Source organism: Amphiura filiformis, chromosome 5 (assembly GCF_039555335.1).
Source record: "Amphiura filiformis chromosome 5, Afil_fr2py, whole genome shotgun sequence".
Taxonomy (NCBI): domain Eukaryota; kingdom Metazoa; phylum Echinodermata; class Ophiuroidea; order Amphilepidida; family Amphiuridae; genus Amphiura; species Amphiura filiformis.
Window position 1 is genome coordinate 74892000 of NC_092632.1, and position 12354 is coordinate 74904353.

The following is a 12354-nucleotide window of genomic DNA, read 5'->3' on the forward strand; positions in this document are numbered from 1 at the left end:
ACAACAATTCCAACTCAAGTATATTTTATTTATTCATGTATTTATATTTAAACAATTAACTAAAAATTTCTGCCTACCTAATGATATCCAGCTCCAGCTAGCAAGACAGGACAGATAACGTAGAGAGGTGGAAAACTCTGGCTGATTCTGCCTTCGAGCAATTTGGGTGCAATTTACAGCTTTTGATGAACGAAATTGTATTGTTGACATGTGCGTGTATGTAAACATGTGTAAAGGGCCTTGACCCGACCGATTATCTTACCGGAAGCCAACCTTTGACTCTTTTTAAATGTCACGCTTCCGCGATTTTCGTGATCTTTTGCACAGTCATGGGACAGCACATGCTCAAATGGTTGTATTAATTACGACTGTGTAAGAGGCTTAGATTTCCCGCCGTTTCATGTACAGCGTATACCGTACACATGCTGATACTGTAAACAGTGCAGTGCAGTGCAGTTCACCAAACATTTTGTAGTATTTTGAAAATATTATTGTCAAGTTTTGGAAACCTTAAGCTAACGAGATGTGGATCCAGATCCGTAGTTTTGACGGCAAGAAGTCGATGCAAGTCGACGACCTGTCAAAGCTTACAAAAATTGAGCAACTGCGAGAGAAACTTGTGGAAACGTTTGGCGCTGATCCAGAAAGACAACGCTTGTTTTACCGCGGTAAACAGGTGAGTATCACAGCACAGTACACACTATACAATGACATTATATGACCCTATCATATTCATAAGCTTACCAAGTTAACATGCTTACATCAAATAATGTGCATGTGTAGTGTACATGTAGCTGTTCATGGGTCAAAACTTCACAACATTTTTATATGGCGATAGTCTCTGGTAGGAAAAATAAGGCGATCCTGACTTTTAGACCACCCGCGCTATATAGGGCTCAAATATTACTATTTCATCAAGGTTTAATATTCTAACAAGCTTAAACTAAAAGTTTCATCTAAGGAGTCAAGCTTTAAACTATTAAGCAACAATATCCAACAAACTAAAAACGATTTTTTTACCCGTTTTTTAACAAGCTAAAACCAATTTTTGAAAAGAAGCTTAAAACGTCAATTTTTTCATTGTAAAAACCATCTAAACAATCTTTAAAAATACAGTGACCTACCTAATATTACTAATCTATGTTTCCGATGATATCCAAGAAGCTAAAATATTGTGAAAACGGGCAGGGCTTTGAGTAATGAGGGAAATTTCGGGTAAAATGTATCACGCTTTTTCGAGAAATTCGCCATTTTGAATAAACAATGTAAATGCAGAATTGCGTCACGCAGTAAAACGATGTCAAACGCGCTTGAAATTGCATGATACGCTAGGGTAAATTACCGTCAAACGAAAGCGTACATCAAGCGCTTGTGCTACGCGAAAACTTCGGAGCTGGCATCACCGGTTTTGTTACCAGCTCTTTTACGTCAAAAATAGCTATAAAAACGTGAATTTTGGAACAAAATAAAGCTTGTTTGATGGAATAAAAGGTATGTTTGTACAGTTGAAAACATGTTTAACCTTGTTGCGTAAAGTTTAATATGATAAATTTGCAATTTGTACCTTATATAGCTTGGGTGGTCTAAAAGTCAGGATCGCCATTAACGCATCTGAAACACTGCAGAATTTTTTACAAATACAATTAAGGAGTATTTCGTGATCCTAGCATCCTCTATTTATGTCATTTTTCATTAGATATCCACGAAAAAACCTATTCCCAAAATTTCAGTTGATTCCGATTTTGCGTTCATGAGTTATGCATGATTATTATGTGTATTACACTATAGCTAAAATAATAATTTCTCGATCATGAGAGTATGAATGTACTGTGTGCACTGCGTAATGTCGCAAGTTTAGTGGAATGACACGATAGCGCGATCGATTGTGCACGCACAGGAAATGCAGCGCTACCCAAAGCGTGTGTGGTACTTGGTACTTGGTAGAGTAATCCTTTTACAGCTTCATCTTGAGCTAAACTAGGATGTAAGTTGTAACGGTGCAAAGTGACGTCAACAGCCATGGTGCGGTGCGTAGTGAAGAAGGTGAAGAAAAACAATGCTACGGCAAAAAACCATCCAACGATGAACTGAGGGTGCACTAATATACAGGAACTGGAGACTGGTTTACAGGAGTTTGCTGCCTGGTGGCGGAAGCATCCCCTGATGACACAAGGGCAGCTTCTTTGAAGGCAGCTGGGGTTGCTTGGATCACAACTGATGGAGGAAGATGATTCCAAACACGTATGGAGCGTGGATAAGGCTAATGGAACTCGATTGTTAGTTTCCTATTGACCGCCCGCATCACTTTTTCAATTTGACAAAACTTTATTTTCATAAAAAAGTCAATTATCTGAAAATTGAAATGCAAATAATCAAAATTTGAAGCTCTCAAAATGTCTGACATCCCCTGCTGATCATAATCAACAGTTTTTCTTAGTTGTAGGGGTAGAGGATATATGTACCGTAGCAAATAATGGAAATTTAAGGATTACCTCATCATATTTCATCCAGTTCATCGCACCATTTGAGTTTTCCAGTTGTCTTCAACTCCAGCACCCTCAATTTTCAAGTTTTTTGTTGGCTGCACCTGTATGTCTAGTCTGCACGTGATCAACATTTCTGCACCCTTGGCATGACGTCCGGAAAGGATCCTGCTGAGTATCGACGTAAACGTATTTCTAGTGAACTTACAAAAATTGCAAATTTCTTTTCATTTTAATGAAAACAAATTCAAATCTTTTCTCAATCTGTTGCAAAATGTCTGTAAAGATGATCTAAGCATTAATACTGGTTTTGAGATAGTCTTTCATCAACAATATACTTTGGTACTGGTGGGGTACCTAAATTTGGAGAAAGCTGTTCATGAAATCATTGATTTTGTAAATTTTGTTGACATAATGGATAATGAAAAGAAACCGAATAATGAATAATGAAATAGCGACCTCATCCTTTTTTTCAAACATCCAATCGGAAACTAATAATCGAGTTCCATTGGCCTAAAAGGAAAACTTGAAACCCTCGGTAGATGGAGTTGGTACTGTACTTCAATTGATGATCATTGCGAGACAGGTAGCATGCAGGGGTAACACATGGAGGGAACTGGATATTGACAAACTGGTTGTGGATTTTGTAGAACATCACACTCTGGTCTACCAGGCGTCTTACGTGTAGGGAGTCCCAACCAAGACTGGTAATCATAGGTGTAACTGCTCAGGTCGTCCGACGAAAATCAGCATAAACAAAGCGAGCAGCAATTAACTCTCTGAACTTGCTCGAGCTTGTACACCAGGGATATTGTATATGGATTCCAAGCTGCTGCAGCATACTCTAAACGTGGACGAACCAGGGCCTCATAAGCTTTCTTCTTAATATCTCTGGAACAGGGTGATAATGTCCTCCGCAACAGGCCCAGAGTCTTGATGATGTTGTTACAGTGGGAGTTCCATCGAAGATCATTGGAGATGGAGATACCTAGGTAATCATGTTGCTCTACACTGGTGAGTGGCTGCCCAAGAATGGAATATTGGAAATGACTGGGTTTTCTTTTGCGAGATATAGCAAGAACCGCACACTTCTTGACGTTAAAGTCCATCAGCCAATCAGTAGGCGCTATACGCCGACGCAATTGTCATTGCATGCCTATTGAGCTCTCATGATCGAGAAACTATTATTTTAGCTATAGCTGCTCCATAGACAATGCGTTGTAATTTCAAATTTCACAATATCTTTGCTAAACGAATTAATCTGCAAGAAATATTTTGTACATAAACATGTAGCCAGAGGTTTCCAGTGATATAAATATCTCAACTTTTTTTGAGAAAAGTGGGGGATGAGGCTGTGGATCACAAAATGCCTTAAATGATCATCATGTCTTTTTTCATGCCATGAATCATGATGACAATTGTCAGGTTTTTTTTATTATTATACCGTATTTCAGTCAAATAGTCGCCCCCCCTCAAATAAACGCCCCCCCACCACTTTTTTTTCAACCAAGATGTTTCAAAAATTCGATATTTCCATGCTATCTTGTGTAGTAAGCTTACCAAGTTGCTCACATGGTCATGAGTAGCAGCAATAAATGGCGAAAATCTGCATCCGAACCCGGAAGTGAACCAAAAGTCAGTGTCAAAAGGTCATAGTTTGTCATTTTAGCGTGACTTTTAAGCTTACCTAATGATTTTAATAGGAATTTTCGTGCTAAAAATGACCTCTAATAAACGCCCCTTGGGAAAATGTAACGCCCCCGGGGGCGTTTATTCGACGAAATACGGTAATTATTTTATGTAGTCATTGTGTTGTCAATTAAAAGGGCATTTCGTGATCCACAGCCTCATCCCCCCACTTTTCTCAAAAAAAGTTGAGATTTTTATATCACTGTCATTTTTTTGAAATTAACTGTGACATATGATCCTACTAGTACCACTTAAGAATAGGTCCAGTGGCTCTCCAAGTTACCGAAAACTTTTTTAAGGATTAAAAAAAAAAAATTAAATACTGATATCCAATCCGATTTGCAAGTTAATCTTGCAAGCAGGGTTCGATTTAGAAAATAAAATTTACATGCACAACTCTGATTTTTTCCTCAAAATGGGCTGAATAACACAAAATTTTGCATGCACAGGCAAAATTCTACATGCACAGAGCCAAAGTTACATGCATTTGTGCATGTAAAACCCCTCTAAATCGAACCCTGCTTGCAAGTCAATTTATCCAACCTTGTAGCAGTTTTACTACTTAAAGCCATATTACAATGTATAACATTTCTGTAATTTAATAGATTGGTATTTATTTTCCATAAAATGTTAGCTTTTACTGTCAGATATGTCCCCTTTTAATTTTGAGCCGAACAAGTGAGGTAAAGCATAAAAATTGGAATTTACTACTAGCGCCCATGCATGTTACTCCCGCGGTTGTAATACTGGTACGATCATCGGGTGTGAGTGCATGTGTATCCCACTGACGCTGCGTGTAACGTATTGTGCATACGTGTTCGACTAATATTTCCATCGTCATAATAAAACGCCGGTTCCATCGTTTTATTCAAAATTTCGGATTTTGACAAAACTACAGCACCTAAAGTCTTGATTTTTGCAGAGTATCTTTATTGACTAAAGTACATTACAATCGTGTAAAAACCAGAATTTTAAAATGTTTTAAGGGCGTTTTCCACATGTAATGTTATAATGGCTTTAAGTCAAACACTACATTACTTGATGCTTCACTCAAGAAATCTAGCTTCAAATTTGCACACAATAGTTCGAGGCTAGATCTTTTTCTTTTTTTTGGTAGATTAGGATTGATATTTTTTGCAGCACAATCATGAAAATATTCTAGTACCGGACATAGATGTTTAAATTTGGATAAAAGTTATTTAGATTTTGGATCAGTCATGATTTTGAAGTCTTTAATTTTAATACATGTAGCTGAACTTGAAATTACAGTTTTGGCAATATTGTTAAAAATTTTGATGTGATCCACTGATCAGCCATGAATGCCATGATTGTCTGTGCACATGTTGTTTACTTCTGAACTTCCATTCATTGTACATTGTACAAAATGTAGCTCACCTTACATTGATTGTGTCATGCTTCATTGATTTCAAATGAAATAGATTTTCATGACATTGATGAAGTTGCATCGTTTTTTTGTTTAAATTGCAAGTCTGTGCAGGGTCTAGCCTGTATATATGTACAATTGTACATTAGCTAGAAATTTAATAAAATTGCCTGTCCTAGTTTGCCCTTTAAAACATTTCCAGACTTCTACAGCCCATTGGGGTTCCAAGAGTTCAAACATATGTATTGCTATGGCCTTGTTTTGCAAATCTGGTCTACTAAACAGGTCAATAGCCTTTAAACAAAATATCATATGTACATGTAGTCTCTGTCAAAGTAGTCCATTAATTTTGCCCATCCCAGGAGCAAACTCCTGTCTAAAGCTGTGTTCAGACGCAGGGTTTTACACCCCCGGCGAAAGATCGGAGTGGGGTGGAGGAAGGATGGGTCAGCGGAAGGTTGTGTGAAATATCGGAGTAGTGCCAATGTGAACGCTAGTCGTACTACTCCAACCTTCCCATGACCAATTTAATTACTCCTGACTTTTGTAAGAGTAACACATAAACATGACCTGGTGGGTGGCGGAGTAGCTGCCTGTGTGAACAAGTAAACATGCCAGTCAGAGTAAGGTGACCTCTCACAACAAGCCGGTGACATTTTGCCGTGTTTGGGGGAAAGATCACCATTTAAGGGATGGGGTATGAACGTTTGGACAGTATTTATTGTGGGACATTATGAATTGCATTCTGAATCTGAAGAATGTTCTTCTGATATCAAATAATTTTGATTTTTTGAAATTCGCAATGTAATACACATTTTTAAGGCAAATGATTAAAAATTTATATTTTTGATATTTAACAGTACTTGAACTAATATAAATCTGATGATTTAAGAGTGTATATCTATAGGTAGGATGAAAAGTCGACGATCAATTGAAAATTTTGACCTTTCGTATTGAAGATATGGATTTTTTTTTTCCCAAAACACCAAAAAAATTAGGTCTTTTTGGAAAAAAAATCCATACCCCGGTATCTTCAATATGAAAGGTCAAAATTTTCAATTGATCGTCGGTTTTTCCTCCCAGCTACATACACTTTAAGAATATGTCATTAGATTTATAAAATTTACTTTGAGGACTGTTATATATCAAAATGTGAAAAATATCAAATTTTAATAATTTGTCATAAAATTTGTATTATATCGTGAATTTCAAAAATGAAAATTATTTGATATCAGAAAGACATTCTTCGTATTCAGAATGCAATTCGATATGTCTGATGTGCTCTAATGCGTGTATTTGCCAAATACAATATTGTAACTCTTGCAGACACCTACAAACTTGAATTGGGGGTATTTATGTACAAGTACAGTAATAATGAATTACCGGGCGTATTTGATGGCTTCTTTACACTACGTTCCAATATTCATAATTACCAAACGAGAAACGCAGATAAATTCAACTTAATGAAGAACAACAAAACATTTACTGACCATGCCATTCGTACTGCTGGTCCAATATTATGGAATTCATTGCCAAACTCAATAAAACTGCAAATTCATTGAAACATTTACGTAAGATATATAAACGTGACTTGATCTCAAAATATGATTAATTCTTGAGCATTGTGTTTCTCTTTTGTTTGTTATACTTTGTTTTGTTTTTACTTCTTTTGATGGTAACATTTCTTTAAGGGGGTGACTTCCTCTGGCCTTCTGGTCATCCCTCCATAATTCGCTTGTTTGATATTGTCTTTGTTTTTAAAAATTTATACTTGTGTTATTTCATGTGAATTATGGGAAAATAAAATATCTTGTATCTTGTATCTTGTAATGTCCCACAATCCCTTAAGCAAGATGCAAATTGTGCCTCTATGCAATGTTCATGCACTATTTCACGCTTCTTGGTTGTTCTATTTGCCACTGGGCTCCGTGTTGTTGATGGGCAAACAGTGGTGAATGATGCCAGGGGATAAAATCTGGCGGGGGAAAATTAGTACGGTATTCGGTAGTAAAATGTTGAAAAAAGTATTAAAAAGCAGAACAAATTGTGGTTGACAAAAAAGTAAAGAATTGTCAGCAGCAATTTGTTTTGACCAATAAATAAATAAATTTTGTTTGGGCGTTTCGATGATACCCAATCATATTGGAATTTGTGCCACAATGACATGTATTCAGCACTCCCACTTTCTACCGGAAGTTACTCTGAGTATTCAATGGTCCCCGGCGAAGGTTGTGTTAAATTTGGCTGCAAGGTCATGGCAAATGAGTCAGAGTGTGTGAACGCTTGCTTTTGAAATTTGTTTAATTCTTTGGTAAGCTGGTGTAAATTTATGCCGACTGAACCCACGTTTGAACATGCCTTATAATGACTAGCTGAGACACTGGCTTTTTATGGGTTATTCTGGCTTGTCATTTTTTTGTCTGTGTCCTGGGTCTGAATGGCTTTATGTCACATTGATGTGCTTTGTTATTTTTGCTCTCTCTATCATTGCTTTTGTACGCTAATGATATGCCAAATAAAAAACAAACAAACTGTGTCATCGTGGGACATGATTTTGGGGCTGTGCAAGAGTGGCGTCGTCAAGCCCAGTCTTTCTTCTTGATTACATGTATACTTAATTTTAAATGTAGATCACCAGCAGGAAGATTTAAACTTGTTTGTTATTCTCTCCCTCATTTTTTTTCTTTCAATAGCTGGAAGATGGCCACAGTCTATATGATTACGACGTCCGTCTCAATGACATCATCCAGATCATGGTACGAGCACCAATGCCAAAGGAAGTGTCACCTAGTAAGTCTTCAAGCCAGGGCAGTGAAGGAAGACCTGACAGTGGGTTTGCATCTGAGATCAGTGATTCGGAACGGTCAGGTGGAAGTCACAATGAAGTTGCCATGGATGTTGATGAGGCACCATCTTGTAGTGGAGAATCATCCGGTCTGAGGGGGCTTTATAAGGTCAGTAGGTGAAAGGCAGAGCTGTAGCCAGGGGGTTCGGGGGGTGCATAAGTATACAAAAAGTCCCAACATTTAATAATTTGCAAGCGTAGCAAACCAAAAAATAAGATTTTTAAAGCTTTTTTGGTCAAAAAAGGTCACAAATTTAGGGAAGAAAGTCAACTTTTCACAAAATGTTTTACTATAAAACATGATAAATGTAACTGAGAGGTCAATGACTGCTATATGTGTCAAGTGAGATGGATCTGAATTCTACAGCCTCAATTGGTATGATCAGTCTCATTTTTGAAGATCAATTTTGACAAATTTGCCATTTGTAAGGTGTAGAGGTTTCTTTCTTTGCAAAAACAATTGCTATACAAGCCAAAATTTGTGTAGCAGGTTGCATTTTGCTCTGCTGCACTACATGTAGGTAAGTTGAACGCTGCTTAGTGCCCAAATTCAGGCATTTCCTGCAGAGTCACTGCAGGACACTGGCATCCTCTGCAGTGTTCGATTTACCTGGATTAGCATAGCAAAATGCTACTCACAAATTTGGAATTGCTGTACTCAAATCTGAAAGTGAGTAGCAGTTTTTGCTACACAAAAAATAGATGAAAATCGAACACTGATCCTCTGCCATTAACGCACCTCCATATTAACATGTTACATTTTTTATGCCATGTTCCCATAATAATACAACATTGTAGGTGAGTCATTGGATGTGAAATAAGGACCAAACAAAAGATTGTTGAAGCCCTTTGATCAAAACCAATTTGTGGGTGCAAGTTGAAATTATTATGCTAAATACATCAATGGGTATTTTGAATATAGGGCCTACTCAAATTATGCAGCAACCAAACTTATAGGTTTAACAGTTGACACTGTTAGGTACAATGTAGACAAATGTTGTGGTCAGTTTCTTGGTATTGACTGTGCTTTAATATTTGGACTGTGTCCAGAAAGTGTGCAGCTAACCACAGGTCATTGACCTTCAAGTAAAGGATAACTTCCCTCATTGTATTTATTAGATCAAGTATTTTGTGGAGGAAAATAACTTCACTACATAATAGTATTAGTATGGTCACTCTCCATTGAAATTAATTCTGCCATAATTATGGTATGGGAATTAAGATATGTTTGTAGACTGTGTTTTTGGTTTTGTACAAATGTGGTACTAATTTTGATATTTATTTTGGTACAAATTATGATCTTCACACATTGTTTTGGGAAATGTTTCTAGTTATATCAGGGTTCATTTAGGGTTAGGGCCAGAGGAGGCTTAAAGGCATTCCTTCAATGCACTATGATTGGCAGTGCTTTTACTCTCTCTGGAAATTGGGTGCGCCAAATGAAACATTTTCTTCCCAAACTGGCCCAATTTTGGCTCAGTCATTCCACAAATTGACTAATTGTAATACAGCATTACAAATTTGTGTGGGCCAAAAATTATTTTCACTGGGCCAAAATTGAGACATACGGTCTCTGAGTAAACACTGATGATTGGGAAATTTGATCAATGTAACCTAATTTTAAAGGCAAAGTCCCCATTGCCACACACACAAAATGGTAATTTTAAAACTGCAGCCAACAAGCTAAAATAGACTAATGACTGATATTTGATTTTCTTACAGGAAATATTCATATTGTCCCACTGCATTAATTTTATTCATAAGTCTCGATGTTTTGAATGTTAAATAATAGGATGAAAACACCAGATATTTGTACACAATCCGAATGCAAGGTATGGTCAACTGTGCCACATGTGTATAAAAGCCAGACATACATGGTCAGAAACCCCATTGGGTTGTGGGAATGTCTTTAAACATCCTCTGGGTTAGGGCCCAGTTAAATGTTTGTTATTGCTTACTTTATTATTACATAATTAGTAAATAATGAATTTAATTTGATGCTACTTTCTTCAGGTTGGTGATGTCATCGATGCCATGGATGTGAGCATGGGAGCTTGGTTTGAAGCGGACATTGTCAAAATCACAACAGCAGTAGAGGAAGAAGAAGAGGAGAAGAAAGAAGAAGAAAATAAGGAAGAAGTCAAGAAAGAAGATAAGGTGGAGGAAAACAACAATAACAATCCGAGGATGTAAAAAAGACAGAGAAACCTAAAGACAGTGAGGTTAATGGCGATGACCATGTAGATATCAAAGCTGAAACACCAAAGGTTAATGGACATTCAGAGAATAAGGAGGAGGATGGTAGTAGAACAGCAGAAGAAAAGGACAATGAGAAAACATCAGAAGAAAATGGCGATGTCAAAGACACAGAGAGCAAATTAACCAATGGTGACCATTCAGAAGCAAATGCATCAGACAAAGATGAGAAGGATGATGGGATGATCTATCATGTTAAATATGATGGGTAGGTTTATAAGGAAATAAACAAAGCCAACACCCTGAACATTATAACCCAAAGCTCTACACATTTATGGGGCTTGTCCGGAGAATAGGCTATGGCAGGAGTTGCAGGGGTATCACCCCCTAAAAATACCATCATTCAATTCTAGGAATCAAAATTATTTTTCCGGAGCCGAGCGTGTCTGGGTGAGGGTGTGGATGGTAATCACATGTGCATTTTTGCACAAGTGAAAAAGAAGTAAGGGAAGGAAAATTGATGTAGCACCTTAATCAGATCAAATGCATACTTGCTGTTGTGCAAATTTGACAACCTTGCATTTCAGGGGCCCACTTTAGGTCCTTATGCCTTTTCAGTTTTCTGAATATTATTTAATATGACATCTTATTTTGTGAAAACAAACTTTGCAATAATACAAGTTAAAGTAATCTAAAATTTGTCAAAAATGGTCCATGAAAATGCAATTTTTGTTTGACAGAAAAACTAAAATGGAACATATCTTTAGGACTGATGTGAAAATACAATTCATTTTGCTCGACCATATCACATTGTAAACAATAAATACTTTTATCCTTTCCTCACAGATATGATGAACAAGGCATTGTGAAGTTAAGAAGTCAATACCTGCGACCAAGAGCAAGATCCTACCTCAAATTTGAAAACATCAAAGAAGGCGATATTGTGATGGCAAACTACAACTCAGATGAACCAACAGAAAGAGGCTTCTGGTATGATGTCAAGGTGCTGAAAAAGGTAAGACTAGGGGTATGGATTTGGTGGACATTTCTGGCTGTTATAATTTAAAAAATTAAATCTCTACCGTCCGAAGGAGAGACCTTATGGCCGCATGAGTTGTGTGTTTTTATCTGTGTGTCAGCAACAATATGTTAGGCTTTTGGTCAAAATTTGGTCTCTTATGAAGTGTTTTGCCACCAAACTTCGGTAATAGCTGCACGAATCACTATGTAATAATAAGTAGATGTCGGCATTTACATAGCACTTTAGATCCGTAATTAAATGGATCAAAGTTATTCACAGTGATTTCCCCGGCCACTAGGATAGATCACATCATTTGCTAACAAAAATGGTATGGCTGCCTGCAAAAGTTTGTTTGGCTTATAATAGGCGGGAAAAAATTAAACTCATAACATTGTGGATTGATATAGAATGGCATGCACACAGTTGGTCCAGCACTTTCGCTAGTTGAGCAATTTGTGACTGGCGCACGCTTACATGTATTTGAATTTGCGTAAGTTGGGATTTCATTCATGTCTGCAGTAACAAAAAACAGACTATAACAGCTCTCCATTTTACTCATGGAGTGGGACAAGTGAGGTTAAGTGTCTTGACCAAGGATACAACATGTTGGCCCTGACTGGGATTTGGTTATGGACCATTTAAAACAAAAATCCAAATCCATGTAAAAGACCTGGAAAAAATTGCTAAAGGAAAAAAAAGAAGATGATTTACATGTTATTTAGGTAGTAGACATTTA

The 12354-nt window shown here is 37.0% G+C and overlaps 2 protein-coding genes across 2 annotated transcripts in view; one reads left to right on the forward strand and one right to left on the reverse strand.

Moving 5' to 3' along the window:
* LOC140153697 (delta(24)-sterol reductase-like) overlaps positions 1 to 205 on the reverse strand; it is a 60802-nt gene extending 60597 nt beyond the window's left edge. The window contains exon 1 of the mRNA XM_072176520.1: positions 78 to 205. The gene's annotated coding sequence lies outside the window, so the exon portion shown is untranslated. The remainder of the gene's footprint in view (positions 1 to 77) is intronic.
* A 220-nt stretch (positions 206 to 425) lies between these two features.
* LOC140153701 (E3 ubiquitin-protein ligase UHRF1-like) overlaps positions 426 to 12354 on the forward strand; it is a 32303-nt gene continuing 20374 nt past the window's right edge. The window contains exons 1-5 of the mRNA XM_072176525.1: positions 426 to 676; positions 8250 to 8510; positions 10415 to 10492; positions 10828 to 10865; positions 11444 to 11612. Of these exons, the coding sequence (XP_072032626.1) occupies positions 524 to 676; positions 8250 to 8510; positions 10415 to 10492; positions 10828 to 10865; positions 11444 to 11612 (699 nt within the window). The 5' untranslated portion in view covers positions 426 to 523. The remainder of the gene's footprint in view (positions 677 to 8249; positions 8511 to 10414; positions 10493 to 10827; positions 10866 to 11443; positions 11613 to 12354) is intronic.